The sequence below is a fragment of the Neophocaena asiaeorientalis genome, unplaced genomic scaffold, assembly GCF_003031525.2.
Source record: "Neophocaena asiaeorientalis asiaeorientalis breed wild unplaced genomic scaffold, Neophocaena_asiaeorientalis_V1.1 scaffold170, whole genome shotgun sequence".
Classification (NCBI taxonomy): Eukaryota; Metazoa; Chordata; class Mammalia; order Artiodactyla; family Phocoenidae; genus Neophocaena; species Neophocaena asiaeorientalis.
The window spans coordinates 2,127,769-2,153,812 of record NW_020172463.1 but is presented as its reverse complement, the minus strand read 5'-3'; the positions used below and the strand labels follow the sequence as shown (position 1 = coordinate 2,153,812).

At 36.7% G+C, this 26,044-nt stretch overlaps 1 protein-coding gene across 2 annotated transcripts in view; it reads left to right on the top strand.

Moving 5' to 3' along the window:
- The window catches only part of MAGI2 (membrane associated guanylate kinase, WW and PDZ domain containing 2), a 1,308,856-nt gene that overhangs the window by 720,723 nt on the left and 562,089 nt on the right, over window positions 1-26,044 (top strand). For both annotated transcript variants that reach the window (XM_024738094.1, XM_024738093.1), the window contains exon 3: window positions 4,025-4,144. In XM_024738094.1, coding sequence (XP_024593862.1) covers window positions 4,025-4,144 — 120 coding nt within the window. The remainder of the gene's footprint in view (window positions 1-4,024; window positions 4,145-26,044) is intronic.

The window sequence follows — 26,044 nt, the reverse complement described above, 5'->3', positions numbered from 1 at the left end:
TGGTGATGTTAACAGAGGAACAGGATGGAAATAATATGTTTTCATTATATTTTCCTGAAATGCCAAGTCAGATTTGCTACCCGTGAGGGTTGAATAAAGACATTTTCATACATGCAAAGTCTCAAAAATGTAGCTCCCACGCAACTTTTGACAGAAAGTTTCTGACAGTTGTGTTCTGCCAAAATGAGGGAATGGACTACAAAAAGACATACGGGATCTGGGAAAGAGGGGTTACAACACAGGGAAGGGGCAAGGTGAACCCAGGATGATGGCAAAAGGTGATCCCAGGATGGCAGCTGTGTGGTAGGCCAACACAGTCCAGATTGGAGCAGGTCAGAAGGCTCCAGGAGAAATTTCTTCAGTAGGATAAACTTGACAAAATATCAAATATATTTGTATATTCTGAGAGGAGATTTGTTTATCCAAGGAGAGGGTTAATTAATTGAAATATTGATCAGTATGTGGAAATTTGGAAATTAAAACATTAAATTTAGAGTAAACAAAAAATTACATAAGAATGGAAAATTAATCAGCACAGTACACGGTTCTGCTGGAAATAGATTTACATAGTATTATTATTATAAATGCTAAATAGTAATCTAACGTAAGTTTGTTCTACTGGGAGAATGGGAGAAGGGAAAAAGGAGGAAGTGATGTGAAGAAGTGTGGGCAAAAAGAGCTAAATCTTAATTTTCTTATCACAATCAGTAGTGACTAAAATAAAAAACAACAACAAGAGCCATCATAAGTATTGATAAATTATTTAAAGACATGAAGGTAAAACAAAAGAATCAGCTAAAAGAGTTCAAAGTGTTTACCGCTGGATAAAATGAAAGGTGTGTGTGTGGGGGGGATGATGACAGTCTACTTAAAAAAAAAATAACGTAGAGTTGTAGAATAACAAACCTTGTAGAAGTGTAGAATCTTTAAAATATCTGTATAACTTTGATAAAAAATAAAAACTAGACTTTGAAAGAAAGCAGAGGAGAAGGGATTAGTCTTAGCAAGATGGATGGATGATTACGATTAAGGATAAGATAATGCAGATGAAGGAGGTAGAAATTAGGAATCTTTAAGGAATTTTAATTCAGAGTATCACTCATATTACCAGAAAGAGAATGAGCTAATGTCTTCTGCTAAAAAGTCAAAGCCCTTGAGTATTAGAACATGGTGGGTCAAAGAGGGAAGAAGACACTTTTTAAAAGGATTGCCATGCATCAGTTGAATCAAACTAACATTAGAGAGGGGAGGGAGAGGCATGGACTGGGAATTTGGGATTGGTAGATGCAAACTATTACATTTAGAATGGATAAACAACAAGGTCCTACCGTATACCACAGGGAACGAATTTTTAAAAAGAGTGTGTGTATGTGTGAAACTGAGTCACTTTGCTGTACAGCAGAGATTGGCACAGCATAGTAAATCAACTCTACTTCAATAAAAAAAAAAACCAAAATGAATAAACAAAAACTTGTCCAACAACAACAGCAAAACTAATATTAGAAAGCCTAAATCTGTAGGGTACTTTGTCAGTGAAAGTTCATGGTTTTCTATAGCAGCTGCAGTCTCTGAATGAAATAGCCAATAGGGAACTTGGAGACTTGTTAAGACGTGGAAAATGGTGAAGATGAACTAAAGGAAAGAAGACATGTTAGATTCCCAGTCCCTTAGTAGAAAGGCAAATGAAGTCAAATATGGGGAACATCATGGAAATTAGGAGCCATCAGGAGACTGGAGGTTATAATTCGACAGAAGAACAGAATGAGAGAAAAGGATGGAAGATTGATGTCAAAGATGGGAAATGCAGCTTTTAAGATTGTAGTGTAGAACTTCTTCAGGCAACAGCGAGGTAGGCGAACCCCCAGTCCAAATAGGCAGCCAGCAACAAGCAGGTCAACAGTAACTGGTGACACTGATGCAGCCACAGGGGAGGCCGAATCCCTAAGGCAGAAAGTCAGTCACATTGGCCTGAGATGTAAGACGTAGATGGAAAAACAACCAGTGAACCAAAGTACTCATGGTCCCTTCCAAGAAGAGCACAACCCCAAACACGCTCACTGGAATTTGGTGCAGGCGAGTCACTAGTCAAGTCAGCAGCCCTGGAAATTGCCCTTAAGCTCGTGGTCTTGTGCTCACATTGTGCTGGGAATGCATTACTGCACTGCAAGCAGTTAATTAATCAAAGCGTGTAGCTTCTGAAATATGCAGATAAATTAGGAAGGAAAATTGAAACTGTGTTACGTGATTTTTCTCAATGATTAGAGTGTGTTCTAAAGAAACAGAAGAACAAATTGATTGCCGAAAACCATGCTAATGTGCTTTTGATTCACAAGGGTTAAGCATATAATAGTCAGGATGTTGAAAGTTAAGGTTCTCAGAGAAACATTAACTTGACAACATTATGCATACTAGGTGTGGGAGGTTTATATGTTATAACATTAAAAGCAGTAGGGAATATTATAAAATGTGACTCAGTTAAACAAAATAAAATAACAAATTCAGGGGAAAGTCATTAAACATGACTATGGGGAAAAAATTGTTTTGCAACCCCCAGAGAAGGTTGTAAAATTTAATTTTAGAACATAATGCCTTCAAATTTTAAAAAATGTTTTCAATTGAAATTAATGATTTTTACCAAAAACGAATTTCCCTAACATATTGTATATTCTGATATTAGTTTAGGCCTCTCATTTGCAGTCCAGATTTGATCCTAATAGACTAAAAGGAGAACTGACTGGCTATTACATGGCCTAGTTGATAAAGATTTTGGAGAGTGAAAATAAATTTAAGGGTTTGAAATACTTTTTGTTTAGTTTATAGAGAATAGTATAGTATACATGGGAATAAGCCTGCCAGTGTACTAGTACTTTGTTTACACATTTGCCTTCTATGTACTTCTGCATACTATTTGCATGTATGCATTACGAAAATTCCAATCTGCCATGCAAAATGTCTTATGTAGGTGGCATAGAAAAAGAAAAGAAGCTTAAGGCATGTTCAGGGAAGGAAGTATTCCAGAAAACAAACCCATAGCCTTTAATATGTCTCTGTTTTGGTTCCCACCTCACAAACTGGATAGCAGGTCTGGGAGACTGACTTCTCCAGTGGAGCTGTACTGAGCCACAGGCTGCTATTCCTGTCACCCTGGTCACAGAAGCTGTTTACTCTATAGGTGATGCAGGAAACAAGAGTGGTGGACCCATGCAGTAACCCCTTGGAGTGTGTCACCTCCCAATTCAGTCAGAATTAAAGGCAATAATGAATGAAAGAAAGAAAGAAAGGAAGGAAGGAAGGAAGGAAGGAAGGAGGGAAGGAAGGAAGGAGGGAGGGAGGGAGGGAGGGAAGGAAGGAAGGGAGGGGGAAAGAAAGAGGGATGGAGAGAAGGAGGGAGGAAGGATACTATATTACTAACATAATACTAATTTAATTATTACTCAATTCTAATTATTATTTAGTTATTTAATTTTAAGTAATAATAAAGCCTTTCTTATCCTTTAAATCAAATATAAGCTATTATTTGGCACAAAATTAACAAATGGCAGCAACCTCCTCCCCCATAAAGGAGCAGATCATGAAAGTATAAAGGTAAATTGACATTTTGCTAACATTTCTATTCTCCATTGTATTTTATGTCATAGCAAAGCACTCTACAGAACAATAGAGGTCCATTCATGGAAGAGAGATATGTAAATTCCTGAGCTAGCAGACTCCTGGCCCAATATTCAAGCCACCTCTTCAAAAAGGGCACAATGGTCTGCATTTTTCACTGAAAAACCTATGCAGCCACATTCCATGGCAATGAACTCTTTATAAACTTGATGAAGAAAAATGCTTTGTATGTTTACTTTAATCTTAACCCCCTGCTATTTTCTGTTTCCAAACAAACAGAAGGACAAATTCAAACTGCCAGCTCGCAGGATGTACAAACAAGTGTTATTGAATATTCAGAAGTATGGTGGTATTTCTAAAGTTCAGCAACAAATCACTTAGAGTCTTTCTTTTGTTTTTAATTTTTCTTATTCAGGCACCACAAGGCCACATAAGGAGGGTGAGGTTCCTGGAGTGGACTATATTTTCATCACTGTTGAAGATTTTATGGAATTGGAGAAAAGTGGTGCTCTCCTAGAAAGTGGGACTTATGAAGGTAAGCACAGCACGGCTGCTGAATTTATTTCTCATCGCGTCGCATTTTTCTCCTTTGTCTGAAATGCATTAGAACACCAGATTACTAATGTGCTGTTGTTGTGGTTTGAGAGCTTTAATGAGGTCACTTTAGAAGTGTATTTTGTAAAGAAAAATTAAAATATATCTGTGTTAATTCTACTCTTAAGATGCCAAGAGAAATGTGTACGTACATACCCACTGAAGTATCCTTGTGATCAGGATATCCTGAGGCTAAGCTGTGATCGTCCAGATAAATTATCTTCATCTCTAGGTAGCATCTAAAGAGCACAGGGCTTGAGTTCCAGTCCTGTCACTACCTCTGTGTAGTTTTCTCCGGTTGCTTCACTTCACTTGCCTTTACTTGCCTCTCATGCAAAATGATGGTGTAGGAAAATAAGATCTGTGGGTGAACTCCAAAGCTCTACCACAGGTTTCCTTGTGTGCCCGTGTCAAACATGAACAAATGAAATTAAAACCTTGAAGGTGGGACGTATGATTCAGTGGAAAAAGCACTGTAACCTAAGCCATAATCTGCTTCAGTTCCAAACCTGGCTTTACTACTTACCCACTATGAATATTAAGTAACCCAGTGAGTATCTCTGAACCTCAGTAGTCTTATCCATAAAAGGAGAAATGATAGCGTTGAAACATACAAATAAATAACATGCTTGCATGTATATGTTCAAGTAACATCTACCTGTATGTAGTTTATGTCTAATGAAGTTACAGATCTGTGTCTGTATAATGCAATTTTAAAGTAATATAACTAAAAAACAATAGAAAATAATACCTTTATTCTTACGTCACAGTTACTGTATGTGTAAACTATATTTGTATGTATTATTACATCCAAAGGTGAATCTAGTTTTACTGAACTGCAGTTAATAGTGAGTGATATTAAAAACAAAACTCGGGCTTCCCTGGTGGCGCAGTGGTTGAGAGTCCGCCTGCCGATGCAGGGGACACGGGTTCATGACCCGGTCCGGGAAGATCCCACATGCTGCGGAGCAGCTGGGCCCGTGAGCCATGGCCGCTGAGCCTGTGCGTCCAGAGCCTGTGCTCCGCAACGGGAGAGGCCACAGCAGTGAGAGGCCCACGTACCACAAAAAACAAAAAAAAAAAACAAAAAAAAAAACCAAAAAAACCCCAAAACTCATATGCATTGCTGCTTAGCCCATCAAATGTCAGAGGTCTACCAGGAGCAACTAAACTGGGTTTGTAACAGTTGGCCCTCCTCTTCCTCCTTCATTTACTTGTAGAGGCCCAGTGGACTATAGTTATTTAAGAACTCCGTATTTTTAAGTTGTTAGAAGTATTAAAATCTCTTTTTACTTCACACTCCTAAGGCAATTTAGGCTGACACATGTGCCTAAGTTATGGGTCAGACATTTAGTTGCTTATTTCCACATTCATAGGCAATAGGCAAAAATACCCACGAAAAGAAAATGGTTTTATATGAGTGTTGTTTCCTCTTCTAATTGTCAAAAATGAATGATAGTGAAGATTGATTGAAAATATTATATTTATTGCAGTATAGTTGTTTTACAGTATTATATTAATTTCAGGTTTTCACAGCATAGTGATTCAGTATTTTTATACATTATACTCCATTAGAAGTTATTACAAGATAATGCCTATAATTCTGTGTGCTGTGCAATCTGTTCTTGTTGCTTATCTGTTTTATACATAGCAGTTAAATGAAAAGGCTGTGTCGATCATATAAGCTGCCTTAAATTATCTATGAAAAATAACTTATAAATATAGAAAATAATGACATCAAAGAAGTCAGAGTAAATTGACAATAAATTGTGTAGTATGTTTTCCCGTGGGCTTTGCAACATGATTTAGTGGCATTCATTAGTTTACATGTCTGCTAATAAAGTGCCTTGTATTTAGTTACTGTATTTAAATGTCATATATATGTAGCAAAGAACAAAAGCCTTCATATCCACGAGCATTCCAAGAGTAGTATGATTAACGAATATGACCTTTCCTTTCTTTTTTTTTGTTAAATAAAGATTGTATTAACTGTATAGAAAGTGGAAAAATTAAATCCAATGTTCATGTTAAATTTCCTGTATTCTCATGATAAACTAGATGTCATGAAGTTTAATATCAATATTTAAAAATAAAGCCTAGCTTAAATTTTAGGTTTCAGTTAAATTTTGAGGGAAATTTCCTGAAACCATACAAACATAACCAAGTTTTGTGAGTCAGGGTGGGTTATTCTGAATCTCCTTCAGACGTTTTTTCAGCACTGAGAGTAGAGTTGGCTAAATTGGTGCCAAATTGTTAATCGCCCAAGCATGCATAGAGCTGATCTTTGAATAATACGGCTGATTTACACACATGACTCTGGGGAATCAATACTATTATTTACAGATACATACTGTGTACTTGGATAAATAAGAAGCTCTTTTCTCAGGTCGCATAACCATCTGGGTGGACACCTAGGAAGCCTTCTCAAATCTCAGAATCTTCAGATTTTCCAACAGTTACAGCTGAGAAACCAGTAGAATTGGCCTTCTAATAAAAATCACTGCTGTTCCTTCAGTATTAACCACTAGCTCCAGACTCAGAGCTACCTGAGTTGTGTTATTAATGTGTTATTCATCAAGGAAGCCTAGGGAATGCCTTTTCTGCTGTTGGTGCTTTCAGAACATACAGAGTAACAACCATGTACTACTCAACTAGTTAAAGAAGGACCTCAGAGCTTTTATATTTGTCAAACTTTCGTGATATCACTGTCTCATAAAATAATAAAATACCAGTTTCTCTGTTATATGTTCTCCCTTCTGCAGTGTTTTGGGCCATTGTTGTCCTTCCTCCTCCTTGCTAGATCATTCTCATGCTTTCTCAGTACTCTTTAGAGCTCTCAGCCAGGCTAGAAAATTCATTTCTGATATCTGTGAATCCACTAAAGAAATTTAAAAGAAATTAAGTTCCTCTGAGCATTAACGTCACAGACCTGTTAACCATGTAGGATCCTTAAGACTGATATACGTATGTATATACTTCTGTCTTGTTGTCAATAATTCTAATTTTAATCTGGAATTTGTCCTTTGATTAGAAACGAGATAGACTATCCTGAATTGTAGTTCTGCTTCTTAGAAACTGGCCCAAAGTCCTTGCTCCAGAAGAACAATTCTGTTATTACCAGAGGCTGCAAGGAAGGCCTTAATATGCTTGTGTTACCTTCTACAGTTAGGCCACATGGCGCTAGGCAGAATTTTAGCAGATTCTTAAAAGGCTTCTTCTGCATCACCAACCCCTCATCTAGTATGAGCACCTCATTTCAGTTTGTTATACAACAGCTGCTGAATGGCTCTGCATGTAAATGGCCCAGAGGACTTGACTCTCATGGACCATCAGGTGTTGGTAAAGACTCTTCCATGACTTGGATGACCTCATCTTCATTTTTTCATATTCAGTCAGGTTGAAAATTAAGTTAATATAACAAGGCCTAGTGACAAGCCTGACATAACCTCAAGTAACAGGAAGAACACCATGAACCTTCCTGTCAGGACTGAAGATGTAGGCTTCATGTGAAACATAGACCACAGAGCTCTGTGGATGAATGCAGACAATTCCTTTGGGATTAAGGTCACATGCAGGTATAAATGTGACACTGCGAGGTAGAATTAAATAAGTAGGTTTGGTAATCTAAAGGTTAAGTACTCTAAGTACCTGGAAGGAAGCAGTGCCCTTGGGAACTGTCTGAAGTGCTGAATTACCCAGTCACTGACCACTCCCACTGCCTCATCCTGCGTTCTGAATGACATCTTTAACAAACCCATGTCCCCTGAGCTGCACCTGCACTCTTATTTCATTTAATTCATCTAGTGAGATCATCCACAGTCATATTCCTGAGCAGCAGTTCTGTTGTAACATTTGCTATCATATTTTGCTGTTCTGCTTTAAAATTGAAACAAAGCTGTCTTTCTGTCTATTGAAGAAACCCTTAAAGTTTCTTAAAGTTAAAGGTTTTCTTTAAATAGATGTAAGCTCAATTGTAATAGTCCTTCAGTTTTTAAGAGGACCAAATCAAACCCAGCAAGTTATTAGGGCATCTGTAGAATATAGTGCAAATATGGCACTCACCTTCACCTTGATGCTGTGGTTTGTCCTACTCATGGACCTTAATGTATATGGACTTGAGCCGACTGTAAACAGCCCACATAGTTTCTTAAACAATTTTATTACAAGGACTCTGAAATTCAAGTTGTCTCACAACTGTACATAAATGAGTGCTGTTCTTCCTGGTATAGCACATACAATCCTATAAAATTTTAAGTATTAAGGACAAATAATTTTCTAGGAAAATAAGCCGATAACTCCTATGATGAGAGAAGAGATACAACAAATTTTACATAAATCCATTTGATTTTACTAACTGAAATCCACATCCACTTTTTTTAGTATGACCTTTGGGCATTTATTATTGAAATTTTGAATCTCTATTTCCAATCAAGATAGCACTGGTGACAGAGAGATGATCAATCCAATAAAAAATCATTATTAGTACTATAAATAGTCTTCAGAAAAACCATTCTTCTATCAGTCCAAGTTTCTATCCACTGAAATGTAAATATTTCCTGAAGGGCAGATCAATGCTTCAATTGATGCTAAGATTGCTCTCATTCCAGGAGACCAAAAAAGAGATAAAATGTCATTGTTTCTCTTTCCCTTATACTCTATTACAAGAGAAAATTTTTACTAAGTAAGTAATAACCTCCACAACAACAGTAGATTCTTGGAGCTTGCAGTTAAAAGGGTCCAGCTATTATTACATATTGTAAGATTTTTTTTCTTTTCATATTTCCTTCTTTTTCTTTTGGCAATTTTCCTATTGTGGAAGATTCTAAGCTGTGCATTTGGGTGTTCATTTTAGAAACACTAAACACTTGCACATAAAATTCAGTATGTGTTTATTTGACCAGTAAAGGAAAAGCACATTTAGTGAAGTTTTACACCCCTTTGAGATCTTACAATGCCAGAGGTTTTTTGTAAGTGGTTCATTATGTGTTCAAAGGTATTTGCAGAGAGCATATGATTTTTGCATGCTGCTTTGCTCCTGTGTAAGGCACTAAGACTGGAAGTGTTTGTGCATTAAAATGTGATAAAATTCCCTCTTGGTTTGGGACTTTTGTAAGCCCAGCTTTTTCCAAAGTATGTCATGCAAACGCCTATTTCTAAGTACTCTTTTTTTCCCAAAAGGAACTAGAAGGAACAGACCAATCAATTAACTAATTTAATATTATCATATAAATTATAACTTGAAGTCTGAAGTCAAGGAAAATAAAATGACTTGTTTACTATTACCTAAACTGCAATATTAACTAGTTTCCTGTTAGTTCTATATTTTTTTGTTCAGTGTAGCTGAAAGGAACAGGACCAGCCTTTTTGGAGTATATCATTAAAATAAAGCCAGTATTCTTGGGCATAAGACTCACTTCTTTGACTCTCTCACAACCCATAATGATATTAGGTAAAGCTGAGGATTCCAAAACTGTGATATTTGAGGTTTCCTTAATTTCCCTCAAGCTTGTGTCTTTAATTACAATGATTTTCTAACTCCTGTACACATCCTTTATAAATTTTTATCTGAAACAAATTGAGATTTCACATGAAATAAATACCATGCCCCTCATTTAGTGGGAAGAAAACCTGCATGACTTTAAAATTTTTACTTATATTTCTCTTCACTACTTCAACAAGCAGAACCTATTTGCCTTAGCTGATTGGGTGAATATTTTCACCTCTGAGTTGTTTTTCTGAGTGGACAAAAATGGATAACAATATTGATAATAAATATTTTATAATGTTTATTTGTGTATTGCTGCAGCTGTGAATATATATTGAAAAATATTTACTGGATCTTACAATTCCATGACTAACAAAGACAGTAAATTCACTCATTCCACACGATCAATTCTTGATCAAATTGATTACAGCAGTCTTCTGCATGAGAGTTCATGTTTCTCTAAAATAACATCAACATAGTGATGATCAATGGCTCTTGCCATTAGTCTTAGATTAGACATATAGACCTTCCTAAAGGAGAAGTTTCATTTACTCCAGTTATTCTCAGTGATGCCCTAATGTCCCCTTCCTGTCAAACTTTTTTCAGAGACTTGTTTCATACATTAGTTATTTGAAAACTATAACCTAACATCCTACTGAACAAAAGCTATTTTTATATCTGAATTTCAAATCTGAAAAATAAAACTTCCTGAGACATTCTTTCCTTATCCGTATTTCTGATCTAATAGACAGTGGAGTCTAGAATCTGATAAACCACAGATCTTTTATTTCTCTCAGGGGGAATAGAAATCATCAAAAAATAGGAAAGGTGTGTCCTAATTTTTATTACTAAATACTTTATTTCAGAACATTGATCTCAGTCTCCAACAAACTTACAGTAGATGTAGATGGTTTTATGAATTGTTTTTATAAACTGCAACTTTCATTCATCCTGTGCACAAAACAATATCTGAAACGTTGAGGCTTCCATTGATCATGCTGCAAAGTATACAGATATATTGAGTGCTTTGATTAAAAATTAGTCAAACTGTAACTGAAGTAACAATTCTCAAAAATACCATGCTGTCCTTATATTTAAAAGCAATCATGTTGTATAAGATTCATACCATATGAATTCGTACCATGTAAGATTCATATATATGAATTCATACCATATAAGATTCATACCATATGAAAGCTCTTCCTTATTGAAGGCTTCAAACTCTGAGAATTATGGAAAATCATTCATAACATTAGGTTAAAATTTAATATGCAAAGCAGTTAGTCCCTCTCTATATAATAATCGGCTGTCTTAGATCTGTTATGGGCTGTATGTGTATGAGTGTAACAGCAAGATAAAATTAGGATCAAGTGGTCAACATATCTTGTCTGCATGGGATTTTCTCCATAAAAATTAATTCTTAAAGACACAAAGTATGAATTTTTAGGGATCAGTAAAAACAGAAATTGATACTTGTTATTAGTTATAACAAAATGGGAAGTTTTACTTATACTGTCGTCAGCCTATTTATATTAGCTATTCTGGCTTCCTTTCTGTTCCTCAAACAGAACAAGCACATTCTCATCTACTTGGGATCTTGAATTTGTCATTTCATTTTCCTAGACTACTTGTCTTCCAAATAACCACATATTCCTTTTTCTTACTTTGAGATATTCATCTAAGAATCTTCAGGAAACTCTTACCTGACAACCTTATCCAAAATAACACCTGCTGACATTCTCTATTCCCTTCCTCTGATTTCTTTTCTTTTCTTTTAATTAATTATTTATTTATTATTTATTTTTGGCTGCATTGGGTCTTTGTTGCTGAGCGCGGGCCTTCTCTAGTTGCGGTGAGTGGGGGCTGCTCTTTGTTGTGTTGCACGGGCTTCTCATTGCGGTTGCGGAGCACGGGTTCTAGGCACGCAGACTTCAGTAGTTGCAGCACGTGGGCTCAGTAGTTGTGGCTTGCGGGCTCTAGAGCGCAGGCTCAGTAGTTGTGGCACATGGGCTTAGTTGCTCCGCGGCATGTGGGATCTTCCCAGACCAGGGCTCGAACCCGTGTCCTCTGCACTGGCAGGCAGATTCTTAACCACTGTACCACCAGGGAAGCCCTGATTTATTTTCTTTATTGTACTGACTATAACTGAAAATGCATTCTGTGTCCATTTGTTTATTTGATTATTGTCAGTGTCCACCCACTAGAATGGAGACTTCTCAAGAGGTCAGATAATTTGAACCACTGCTAATTCTTGATCTTAGAATGGTTCTGGTACCTAGGAAGCACTCAATGAATATAAATTGAATGAATGCCTAAGTTCCTTCCTTGAAGCAAACAGTGGGAACCCCTTAATCCCTATGTAGAAGTTCAAACAGAATTGAAACCCTGGAACACATCTACTTCCTAATTCACAATGCTCTAGGTCAGAAGTTTAGAGCTGCAGCATCAATTTGGCTTCAGAATCTTGTCCTAGATTACCTTGTATTATAATTGTAATCATTTTGTTCTTGTCTTAAATCTCGTTGTTAACCTCATGGGTCCCTGTTCTGAGTTCCCATACCTGTTTTTCTCTCAATAACCTCTACACTGTGACACTTTCTCCAGAATATAGTTCTTATCTTTCTATGGCCATTCCCTGTAGTCTGGTTTTCACTGCAGTGATTCATTGTTGGTCAGGTTTCCGGAACTGAAAGCCTAGGAAACTTAGTCAAGAAAATGGTATCTTCCAGTAAACCTCCCCCACCCCACCAGCTCCACCTCCCAAGTTCCATTGACGGTACCACCTACATACTTCTTGAACTAATGATAATTACCCTGTCTTATAACTCCTGTCTTTGTTCATGCTTGCTTTAATCTTTTTCAAAAGCCTTACAAAGACATTCTTGATTTCTCTACCTCTAGTATAGAAAGTCAGTAGAGGGTTGGAGAACAGAAGTAATGAGGCCAAACCTACAGGAGAGATAGAAAGGTCCTGGGATATGGGGCTTCCCTGGTGGCGCAGTGGTTGAGAGTCCGCCTGTCGATGCAGGGGACACGGGTTCGTGTCCTGTTCCGGGAAGATCCCACATGCCGCGGAGCGGCTGGGGGAGCCATGGCCGCTGAGCCTGTGCGTCCGGAGCCTGTGCTCCTCAACGGGAGAGGCCACAGCAGTGAGAGGCCCGTGTACCGCCAAAAAACCCCCCAAAAACCAAAAAAAGGTCCTGGGATATATTGGAAAATATGCAAATTCAGAATGTTATTTTAAAACAAAGGAGCTAGTATGTGTGTTCTCTCAAAGAAATGTGAAGGCATTCTAATTAACATGGACATATGGTACTTGGTAAAGTATAAGAGAGCATGAGTTTGTTTATTATTCTTTTATTCTTAGGAGACTTAATGGAAAGGAAATGAAAATCAAATTTTATTCAATTATTAATTTTACATTGCTAATAAGATTTCTACTCCCACTTCACCTTTCTCTCTCTTTCTTTCTCTTTTACATTAGGATGGCTTCTTTAAATTTTCTTACAATAGGTGAAAGTTTGATTCCTTCCACTAAACAGTTAATGGGTAAAATGATAATTCTGAAAAATTTATATTTTAAATTTGATTACTGATGGTAAACCAAATACTTAACACAACATGAAGAGTCAATAAACAAAAAAGTTTTAAACAATATATAGGAAGCTCAAACTGACATGAACCTTATGATAGGTAAATAAAAGGTAAAGACTTGATTAAAATTTTTCCACTGAGCTTTCTTTCTTTTACTCCCCTACTCCATGACATATCTGAGGATATTACAGCAGGGGACTTGCATTTACCTAGAGAAACCTGTCCTTTGGCATTGTGACCTGATATTGGAAGGTGCTGTTTCCCAAAAGGATCTCTTCCCTCAGGGCTAGCCCATAAGAACAGAAGGGTTCTCCAGGCCAGATCCCTCATGATCCTTCCCAGAAGGATTAGATACTTCTGACTTCTGCTCCTACTCTCTGAGGGTGAGAGTCAATCGTTTCCATAAAACTTCCAGAGAAAAATCTTCTGATGCAGCCATCTGGTTTCTCTGGAGATGAAGCAAGTATTATTATACTTGAAGTATAACCCACTGCAACAAGGGCATTTCCTATCATTTCTACCTTCAAGTATGTGCAGGAATATCCATTTTACAAATAATATTTGCAGATTTGGTAACTTTAACTTCTTTCCTCCCTCTTCCCCTATCTTCCCTCAATTTAATAAGAGTCTCTCATTTAGGGTAAAATGTAGCAGCAAATTAGAAGAAGATGCGTGCAATGGTTTATGTGAGGGAGGGATGGGAGAGGATGGAGACTCCTAGAGGCCGGCATGCTGACAGCCTCACAGGGATTTAGGACAGGGCAAAAGTACAAAAGATGTACAGATGAAATTTAAAAACCAGAGTCGTCTAGGGTCATTTGTTATAGTGGGAGCACTCATCAGTCTCCCAGATGCCAGCAGAGTATTGCAACCCAGCACAGCTATTGATTTTCCTAATAATGACCCTGAGCTATCCAGAAAAGGTTAAGGTATATGCAAAAGCATAATATTTGAGAAAGATTTGCTTCAAAGGTGATTAAAATTTAAAAGTTTGAACTTCTAAAGGGGAAAGGCTAGACTATTCACCTAAGTAGAGTACTACACTCCCTGAAAATGCCAAGCAAATGGAACACATATCTTGTTATAAAATATTTTAACTATCTTCTGTCTAGAAGCAATTTATAATATGCATTCAAATTAACATGATTAAACTATCGATAATTAATTTATGAATGTATTCTATAAATGCAGATAAACCTGATGTTCTTATATGCCCCAAACATTTTAGGCACATATAAATATACTTTAGAAAAATGACTAGATTGTAATGAAGTTGGAAACAACATATTCTTTGGCCCCAATAATGTTTGTCATTTTTTGAATATGTTAGATTTAAAATAGATCTATAAAACTATCAGTGCATTACCAAACTGTTAAAATCAATGTATCAATAAAATGCACATTTACAAGTTCATCTGCTCTTTTTTTAAATCTTAACGTACTAGTTTGTAGATTTTTTTTCACTTTTTGAGACACCCACCTGTCCCCCAGGAATCTTAAGGAGTGATAGCTGCAGGCTACTTTTTCAAAGCCTATATTTACAACTTGGGGGGTAAATAATACATCATTATCTTGGTTTATTTTCATGAAAAGTTCACCTTCAGAGAGTGTTGTATATACTCATCTTAGAAGCAAAACATATTAATCAGAAGTTAAAGATATCCTACACTGGGAAGCTTTCTTGCAACATTATGTTATCATGTTTTTCCTTCACATTCTTGGTCCTGCCTTTGCACTAACCTTCATTTTAGTACTCTTCTTGCTTGTTTTCCTTTTAATATTTAGCTCCTGTAATATTTTTATTCTCTCACAATTTAGGTTTTCTTTTTGCTGATCTTTCAAGAGTTTTGTTTATACCAGCAGCCCACTGACACTATTCTCTTTCTTTATTCTTGCTTTGTTTATCTTTTGATTTCTCCTGAAAATTGAGAAGCCTACATGGATTCTCTGCTGTATTCCTACTCTGTGTCCTAAAAATCTTCCTCTTTTGGGATATGCTACATTTTATACTTCAAATGGTTTTTTATCTTGGCCCTGGATCTTACATTTCAATTCTTTTTTTTTTTTTTTACCTGTATAGCTATAAGGAACAATGAGAATAATGGAGATGATATTTATAAATGTTCCCACAAGGCAATGACTTGTTAAATAGAGTGGAAATTTAACTAAAATGACTTCTCTGTCCTGCATAGGAAGCAACACTGTCTTAGAAATGGGCATGCTCGTGGGAGTTTTGTTCAAACACAAATTGTATGGTTTGTCATGGTGTATGTCTAAAAACTGATGTAATTTACCCCAATTCACTACACTTTTCATGTTATTCAGTAAGTCCAGTGGTATATTGGAATCTGCCCTCTTGGCAAATAGGTCCTCCATACTTAATATTTGCTTGAATGGAAAAAATTATTTCAATTGATATGTATCTCATGTTCTCTTTATAATTTAATAAATTACATCATATCCCTGTAGTTTAGTAAATATAGCATTTTCTTCTTTTATTATTCTTTCATCTTCAAATCCTTATCCTATTATCTACGCAGGCCTTCTTAGTAGTAATTAGGAGGCTATTAGGGGGAATAAAAATGTTTGTCTCTGGGTATATGAAAATACTGAGCTAACAAAGGAAGAGAAGCACTTTATTTTCATTTATTCTTTTTTTCTTATTTTATTCTTTTTTTTTCCCCTAAGAAATGCCTTTTAAGTAAATAAAGCTCAAATGCAGGTGTTCTAATCGGCAGCATCCAGTCCTTCCTGTGTCATCGTCCGCATCCCCCCGTTCTTTAATTTAAAATTGTACTTCATTTTTAAACCATCCCCTGTGAATACTCATTCTCATCTCAGAGAAACACATCCCATGTATTCTTGGTGCTCCTTACTCTCTATTCTTGAGTATGCTTACAGTTACCGTTGATTGAATTCTGTTATATGTAATTTGAGACCATACTTGCTCCTTGGTAGACTCCAATAACTTCTTATTATAGAATTGGATTCAAAAATAATATTTAATAGAATTGTTTATATCCTTCCAACATGGGTTTGCAGTAACTTGAAAAGTATTTTTGTTTTTGTGTTTCATTTACATTTTACATAACTCCTCTATTAATGAAAATGCATCCTCATGGCATCTATTTTTCATAAAAAATAGTAGAAGTAGAAATCATATAAGAGAGTAGAACATTCCCAAGAGTGCATGAAAGTAGATCACGGCTGCCTCAGAATAAGAAAATATTGATCAGGATCTTGCCAAAGGTAACAAAATACATTAAATGTGAGCATGAAAATATTGAGACAGCAGGTTGAAAAGCTGGTGTTTGGGTTTTAAAAGGAAGATGCTGGCGCGGGGAGACTATCAGGTTGCTAGAGAGGGAACTGACTTTGACAGGCCTTGCTAAGGCAGGGTAGATTCAAGTCCTAAAATAGTCATTTGCAACTTTTTTGTGCTAGCAGTGTACTTGCAAGTACAAGAATTATTGGCGCTTGAAGGGATTAACTAGAAGTATACTACTGCAGTGTTCAGAACTGGGTGATTGTCTGAGGGAGTGGTTTGCATCCAGGCGGCACCTGAGTGTTCCAAAAAGTTCTGGTCTCTTAGATGTCAACTAAATCATACCACCATGCCCATCATATTTTCTGAAAAATAACACTGGAACAGAATCTGTCTCATTTGCAGCCAAAAAAAAAAAAAGGTCTAAAAATGTATTAAAATACAAAGAATAGCTAGTGAAGGGCTGATTGCAGTGCTCCAGAGAAACAAGGCATTGGTGGGGAGCAACTGTGGCCTAGAGGAAGCCAAGAATTATTTGTTCAAGTATGCATTTGAGGCCTAGGAATTGCAAGGCCAAATGCTAATCTTGGATTTGTCTTGAACTTCATGTGGGACTGAAAGAGCTCTAGGATTACATGAGCACTGTGTTTAAATGACTGATGAGTGGGACATCGTAGAGAAATGAGACTTGTTCTGTGTGACCTTAAAGAGTGGGACTAGGACAAATAATAGATAAAGGGACAAAGATTGTGGTCAGATATAAAGAAATACTATCTAATAACCAGGGCTGATGAAATAGTAAACTCAATGCGTTGGTAAATAGTTGCTGGGATTGCCAAACATCAGCTAAGAACTCTCTTGTAGGGTTGTTCTAACTGGGATACACAAATGGATAAACACTTAGGCTGAAATAGCTACAACATCAAAAGATCAAAAACAGTACCAGATGTGACGATTAATTTATGTGTCGATTTCACTGGACCTTGGGATGCCTAGATATCTGGTTAAACATTGTTTATGGGTGTGTCTACAAACGTGTTTCCAGAATAGGTAAGCATTTGAATTGGTGAATTCAGTAAAGCATATTGGCCCTCCCAAAGCACCAGTCAACATGTTGAGAGCCTGAGTAGAAGAAAGAGGTGAAGGAGGATTGAATTTGCTCTCTGCCTGACTGAGTTGGACATCCATCTTCTCCTAACACTTGGTACTCCTGGTTTTTAGGCCTATGTATCCTATTTGTTCTTTCTCTAGATAATGCTGACTAATACACTAGGCTTCATGCTTTGCATATGCTATCTGTAATTTTCACAATGTTTCTTCCATGAAAGTATTATTCTAATGCTTTTTACAAGGAGGAATCTCAAGCTCAAAGATGTTTAGTAATTGTAAGAAGTCTCTCAGGTAGTAAATGACAAAATTGAAATTGCTTCCAGCCTTGTTTGACACAAAGTCTGTGCTTGAAGGAACATTTTCCCATTGGGAAATTATTCAGTCAATGTAATGTAAGCCCTAATTAGGAAAATAATTTCCTTTACAATAGTACCAAAAAGAATAAAATACTTAAAAAAAATTAACTAAGGAAGTGAAAGACCAGTCTACAGAAAACTACAAAACATTGATGAAAATATTTTAAAAAGACATAAACAAATGGAAAGATATTCCATATTCATCAATTTTGGAAGATTTAATATTGCTAAAACATCCAAACTATCCAAAGTGATCTACAGATTCAGTGCAATCCCCATCAAAATCCCAATATCATTTTTTACAAAAGTAGGAAAAAACAATTTTATGATTCACGTGGAACCACAAAAGACCACAAATAGCCAAGTCAATCCTTAGAAAAAAGAATGATGTTGGAGGCATCACTCTTCCTGATTTCAAAATACATAAAAAGGTTAAAAGAATCAAATAGCATGGTACTGGCATAAAGACAGACATATATACCAACGGAACTGAATAAAGATCCCAGAAATAAATCTACACATATATAGTTAACTGATGTTCGACAAGGCTGCCAAGAATATAAAGAGTAAAGCATGATTTCTTCAACAAATGGCGCTGGGAAAACTGGATATCCATATGCAAAAGAATGAAATTGGACCATTATCTTTTTTTAAAATTTTTATTTGCTTTATTTGTTTATTTTTGGCTGTGTTGGGTCTTCGTTGCTGGCGCGGGATTTTTCTAGTTGTGGCAAGCAGGGACTACTCTTTGTTGCGGTGTGCAGGCTTCTCATTGCGGTGGCTTCTCTTGTTGTAGAGCATGGGCTCTAGGCACACGGACTTCAGTAGTTGTGGCATGCAGGCTCAGTAGTTCTGGCTCACAGGCTCTAGAGCACAGGTTCAGTGGTTGTGGAGTACAGGCTTAGTTGCTCCGTGGCATGTGGGATCTTCCCGGACCAGGGCTCAAACACATGTCCCCTGCATTGGCAGACAGGTTCTTAACCACTGTGCCACCAGGGAAGTCCTTGGACCATTATCTTATACACAAAAAATAATACACAAAAAATAACTCAAAATGGATTAAAGAATTAGACATGTGATTTGAAACCATAAAACTATGAGAAGAAAACATAGGGGGAAAGCTTCATGACATTGATCCTGGCAATTTCATGAATGACACCAAAAGCCCAGGCAACAAAAACAAAAAAACAAGTGAGACTACATCAAACTAAAAACCTGCACAGCAAAGGAAACCATCAACAGAGTGAAAAGGCAACCTACTGAATGGGAGAGAATATTTTCAAAGTATATATCTGATAAAGGGCTATATCCAAAATATATAAAGAACTCATACAACTCAATAGCAAAAAAACCCACAAACAAACAAACAAACAAAAACACTGATTTAAAAATGGGTAGATCTGAATAGACATTTTTCCAAAGAAGACATACAGATGGCCAATAGGTACATGAACAGATGCTCAGTGTCATTAATCATCAGGAAAGTGCAAATCAAAACCACATGAGATATGACCTCACACCTTTGGAATGGCTATTATCAAAGAAGACAAGAAATAACAAGCACTGAGGAGCTGGAGGAATCAGGCTCCCTGACTTCAGATTATACTACAAAGTTACAGTCATCAAAACAATGTGGTACTGGCACAAAAACAAAAATATAGATCAATGGAGCAGGATAGAAAGCCCAGAAATAAACCCATGCACCTGTGGTCAATTAATCTGTGACAAAGGAGGCAAGACTATGCAATGGAGAAAAGACAGTCTCTTCAATAAATGGTGCTGGGAAAACTGGACAACTATATGTAAAGGAATGAAATTAGAACATTCTTTAGTACCATACAAAAAAATAAACTCAAAATGGAATAAAGACCTAAATGTAAGACTGGATACTATAAAATACCTAGGGGAAACTATAGACATAACACTCTTTGACATAAATCACAGCAATATCTTTTTTGATTTATCTTCTAGAGTAATAGAAATGAAAACAAAAAATAAACAAATGGACCTAATTAAACTCAAAAGCTTTTGCACAGCAAAGGAAGCCATAAACAAAAGGAAAAAAAAACCCACAGAATGGGAGAAAATATTTGCAAACAATGCAACTGACAATGGATTAATCTCCAAAATTTACCATCAGCTCATGCAGCTCAATATCCAAGAAAACCCAAAAAAACAAAACAAAAAAACAGTCAAAAAACGGGCAGAAGACCTAAATAGACATTTCTCCAAAGAAGACATACAGATTGCCAAAGAGGCACATGAAAAGATGCTCAACATCGCTAATTATCAGAGAAATGCAAATCAAAACTACTATGAGGTATCACCTTACACGGGTCAGAATGGCCATCATCAAAAAGTCTACAAACAATAAATGCTGGAGAGGGTGTGGAGGAAGGGGAGCCCTCTTGCACTGTTGATAGGAACGTAAATTGGTACAGTCATTATGGAAAACAGTATGGAGGTTCCTTAACAAACTAAAAATAGAGTTACCATATGATGCAGCCACCCCACTCCTGGGCATATATCCAGAGAAAAACCTGGCTTGAAAAGATATATGCACCCCAATATCATTGCAGCACTGTTTATAATAGCCAAGACATGGAAACAACCTAAATGTCCATGGACAGATGAATGGATAAAGAAGACGTGATACATATGTACAATGGAATATAACTCAGCCATTAAAAAGAATGAAATAATGCCAATTGCAACAACATGGGTGGACCTGGAGATTATCATACTAAGTGAAGTAAATCAGACAGAGAAAGACAAATATCATACAATCTCACTTATATGCGGAATCTATTAAAAAAAATGATACAAAGTTATTTACAAAACCGAAACAGAAACACAGACTTAGAAAATGAACTTATGGTTACCAGCAGGGAAGGGTTAGGGGAAGGGATAGATTGGGAGTTTGGGATTGACATGTACACACTGCTGTATTTAAAATAGATAACTAATAAAGACTTACTGTATAGCACAGGGAACTCTGTTCAATACTCTGTAATAACCTGAATGGGAAAGGAATTTGAAAAAGAATAGATACATGCATATGTATAACTGAATCACTCTGCTCTACACCTGAAACTAACACAACATTATTAATCAACTATACTCCTATGTTAAATAAAATTTCTAAAAAAAGAAAATGGAAAAAATAAATTTAAAACGTTAATGGATTTGGAAAAGAAAAGAAAGAAGCACTGGCAACGATGTGGCCATGCTCATCCTTGCTCTGTTGGTGGGAATTGTAGCCACTATAGAAAATAGTATGGAGTTTCCTCAAAAGATTAAAAATAAAATTACCATATGATCCAACAATTCTGCTTCTGGGTATTTTTCAGAGAAGAACAAAAACATTAACTTGAAAAGATATCTGCACCCCCGTATTCCTTGCACCATATTTACAATAGCCAGAATATATGGAAGCAACCTAAGTATCAGTTGATGGAAGAATGGATAAAGAAATTGAAATACACACACACACACACACACACACACATACACATAAACACAGAGGAATATTATTCAGTCATAAAAAAAATAATGAAATCTTGGCCATTCACAACAACATGGATGAAACTTGAGGGCATTATGCTAAGTGAAGTAAGTCAGACAGACAAAGAAAAATATTGTATGAACTCTCTTATATGTATAACCTAAAAACAATTTTTTTTAACAAAACCAAACAAGCTTATGGATACAGAGAACAGATTGGTGGTTGCCAGAGGCAAGGGTTGCTGGTGGGAAAAAATGTGTGAAGTCAAAAGGTAAAAAAAGTTAATACAGTGAGCAATAATTACTTTTGGAAGACAGGGATTGAGGGAAGGAAAGAGAGAACAAAGGTTTATTGACAATCAAATTCTGTTGTAATCATCTTTTTATATGTCTTTCCAACTGGGCTTTAAGCCCTTTGCTTCAGGGAGAGTTTCTTATTTATATTTATAGGCCTAAAACCCACAGTAGCATTGCCCTGGAAGGTGGGGAAAAAAGAGTTAATCAACAAAATATATAAGGAACTCCTACAACTCAAGAGAAACAAAAAACAAAAAAACTAATAACCCAATTTTAAAATGGGTTAAGGACTTAAACAGACATTTCTCCAAAGAAAACATACAAATGGCCAAGAGGTATATGAAAAAATGCTAAATGTCACTAATCAGCAGGACTATGCTTAACTACTAATGAATGGACTATATGGTGCCATGTTCATACACATATGGCCATTCTGACCAGTATGAGGTGATACCTCATTGTCATTTTGATTTGCATTTCTCAAAAGATTAGTGATGTTGACCATCCTTTCATGTGTTTGTTGGCAGTTTGTATATATTCTTTGGAGAAACATCTATTTTGGTCTTCTGCCCATTTTTGGATTGGGTTGTTTGTTTTTGTGATATTGAGCTGTGTGAGCTGCTTGTATATTTTGGAGACTAATTCTTTGTCAGTTGCTTCGTTTGCAAATATTTTCTCCCATTCTGAGGGTTGTCTCTTCGTCTTGTTTATGGTTTCCTTTGCTGTGCAAAAGCTTTTAAGTTTCATTAGGTCCCATTTGTTTATTTTTGTTTTTATTTCCATTTCTCTAGGAGATGGGTCAAAAAGGATCTTGCCGTCATTTATGTCACAGAGTGTTCTGCCTATGTTTTCCTCTAAGAGTTTGATAGTTTCTGGCCTTACATTTAGATCTTTAATCCAGTTTAAGTCTATTTTTGCATACACAGGACATTTAATATAAATAAATAACTATGTTGAGTATCTCTGACTTCTATCAACTACTAGGACTGCCAGCTTTGAAAACTGGACCCTACAACTGGACCACTGCTACTGGACAGTAGATCACATTCTCAGCTCTCTCTGCTTCTTTTGGTCAATCACTCCAGGTTCAGAATTCTCTGCAAGAGTATCTGATTGACTGACGTTAGGTTGCATGACTGCACCATAGCTTCCAGTGTTCAGGGTGATAAGTTTTTTCATACTTTTGCGTGTAAGGTAGGATTCTCCCTCTCGCAATGCTCACAGAGTGGTGGATTCCTCAAACAGAGAGATGCTGGACAAACAGTTATGTCCTGCCCACCTCCTGCGTTATAGGCAGAGGTACTTGATGAAGGACAAAGGTTTATGTAGGAGGTATGTTCAAAAAGCAATGACATTTGGGTTATTATTGTTAATATAATTCCATTAGTATGTAGGGGCTTGTCAGACCTTAGAAAATTTGTGCTACATTTACAAATATATATAAAGGATGGGCAAGGGAGTAAAAGTTTAAAATTAGAAATAGTGAAATCTTTTCTTGATAGAAGAAACAGGCCACATATTTGAAAACAGTTGCAAAGAAAGCAGAAAATGTCAAGGAAGTAATGGGAGGGATATGTTAAGTAGAGAATACAAGGGCATGTAAACTACAAGACAATGGGAAATTTTATAGAGCAGTCATTTTAACTATATTTTAAAACTTTATTGATGCCATAAAATCCAAACACTATAAACCTGGATTCTTTGTTAAAAGTAGGCCGTCACATGCAAAGATAAATTGAACTTGGATGTAAAAGAAAAACCAGAGGTAAACTAGTGTAACGTTTTAGAGAATGTTTGTACCAATAACATTTTAGAAAATATTTCAAAACTAGCATGCAATGAAAAACATTTAAGAGAAAATAGTGCAGACATGGGAATATCTTATATATATATGAAATACTGTGTATCAACTCTGTCTCTCTCCTTGTCTCTGCTTCTGTCTCTCTTTGTCTCTGCTTCTGTCTCTGTCTCTCTTGTTCTCGCTCTCTCTGTCTCTTTCACCCTCTCCCTCTTTTCCTGGTTCAATTCTATGCTTATAATCTTTGCCCATTCTGTATTACCTTTGTTTACACTTATTTCTCAGCCTGGACTCACAAAGTAGTTTAGTCATAATTCTTTTTCTTCTCAGTCTACACATACACCAATTAACTTGCCTTCTCTTAAATCTGTAGCCCCAACTCAGACCTAGTACCTGGGTCTAAATCTATATACAGCCTCTATCTGTATTGTCCTTCAAAAAGACATAAACTAAAATTCTCCTAAATTGGGCACACAACCATCTCCTCAAAACTTCTCTCCCTCCTGTAGTCCCAATATCAGTAAATATCATAGCTATTAACTCAGTTGCTCAAGTCAGAAACCGAGGAGCCATCCTGATTCCCCACAATATTCAGATAATCTTCAGATTCTTCCAATTCTAACCCCTAAACAACATCTTCTTAATGTGTCCCCTCTGGTCTATTCCCAATGTCCCTGCCACTGTTCATATCCTCACCATCTCAGAGAACAGTAAATGTGTCCTTACGGGTTTTTCTTTCTTGGTACTAGAGTAATCTGGTACCCACATCTAATCACGTTCCTTCTCTGCTCAAATAGCTCCCACCAGCTTCTCCATGAAATTCTTTTTATGGCATAGAATATGGCCCCTCTCACTCCTGGCAGCCTCATTCTCCTCCACAAATTCCTTGAAGTTGCCCTAAAATATTTCATTCATACACACCAACATGCCTCTTTGCTTGGACTTCCCTCTGCTCTTCTCTAGGCTGTACCCTGTGAAATTCTGTCCCTCTCCAGACAGACTTCAGTATGTTTTGTGCTAGGTGCCCCCTTGTAGTCCTCGTCATAGTAATTATAGAAATATAATATTGTGGTTGTTAGTTTTTTGTCTCTTTACTAGACTTTTAAACCCCTAGTACTGTTAATAGGATATAACTGGGTATTGTGAATCTTGCTACACAGAATGGTTAGATTAAAGAATGTTTTACTGTGTCATTTTATATGGTAACCGGTGTTAGGGCCATTAATCTCTGTAAAGGATCATGTTTCAGTGTTCATACTTCAGTGAATAACTATTTATCCATCCATTTGCCTACATTAGAATGCTAAGAGTCACTCATGACATATCCTTGTCCCTCACTTCCATATCCATTCTATCACCGAGGCATCAGCATTACTTTTTTATTTTTTTTAACGGTGTGTTAGTTCCTGCTTTATAATAAAGTGAATCAGCTATACATATGCATATATCCCCATATCTCCTCCCTCTTGCATCTCCCTTCCTTAATTACTTTTTAAACATTGTTGGGCTCCTTCCATTTCTCCTCAGTTCCGCCATTACTATCAACCTAGTGTAAGATACATTACTTCTTCTTGGATTTCTGCAATGTCTCCTAATTAGCTTATTTACAGATAGTCTGGACTTTCTCACTCCAGTTTTCACATTGCATCCAGAGTTGTCTTTTCAAAATGCAAAGCTAGGGCTTCCCTGGTGGCGCAGTGGTTGAGAGTCTGCCTGCCGATGCAGGGGACACGGGTTCGTGCCCCGGTCTGGGAAGATCCCACATGCCGCGGAGCGGCTGGGCCCGTGAGCCATGGCCGCTGAGCCTGCGTGTCCAGAACCTGTTCTCTGCAACGGGAGAGGCCACAGCAGTGAGAGGCCCGCGTACCGCAAAAAAAAAAAAAGCAAAGCTAGCTCAACTTCTCGTCCAGTGTCACTCTCTCCCCACTACCACACGCACACACACGCACACACACACAACCATGGATCCATGGCTTAGCTTTGCTCTTGAGAATAAGGAAAAGGAGACTGTCTGATTTTCCATCACTGGAAGTATAGATACATAAAATGGGATGGGGACATGAAGTATTATGTAACATTTAGAAGCAGCACATTATATGTACTCCTAATAACATGAATGGTTCTTAAGAACATGGTTCCAAATAGAAAAAATAAGAAGCTAAACAAGTTCTATAGCACAATGCCATTTACATGAATTTAAATGTATTCATACAAAACAAAAACTAGTATCAGCAAAGATATATTCAAACACAAAGGTATGTTTCTTATACTTCCTGCGCCTATTTCCTGCATCATTTTTCTCCTTAGCACTTAACATCTAACCAACTTATGTTTTACTTACTTATAGCATTATTTCTCTGTCTTCCTTATAAATGTGAACTCCAGAAGGGATTTAAATCTATTTGGTTCACTGCTATCTTCCCAATTTCTAG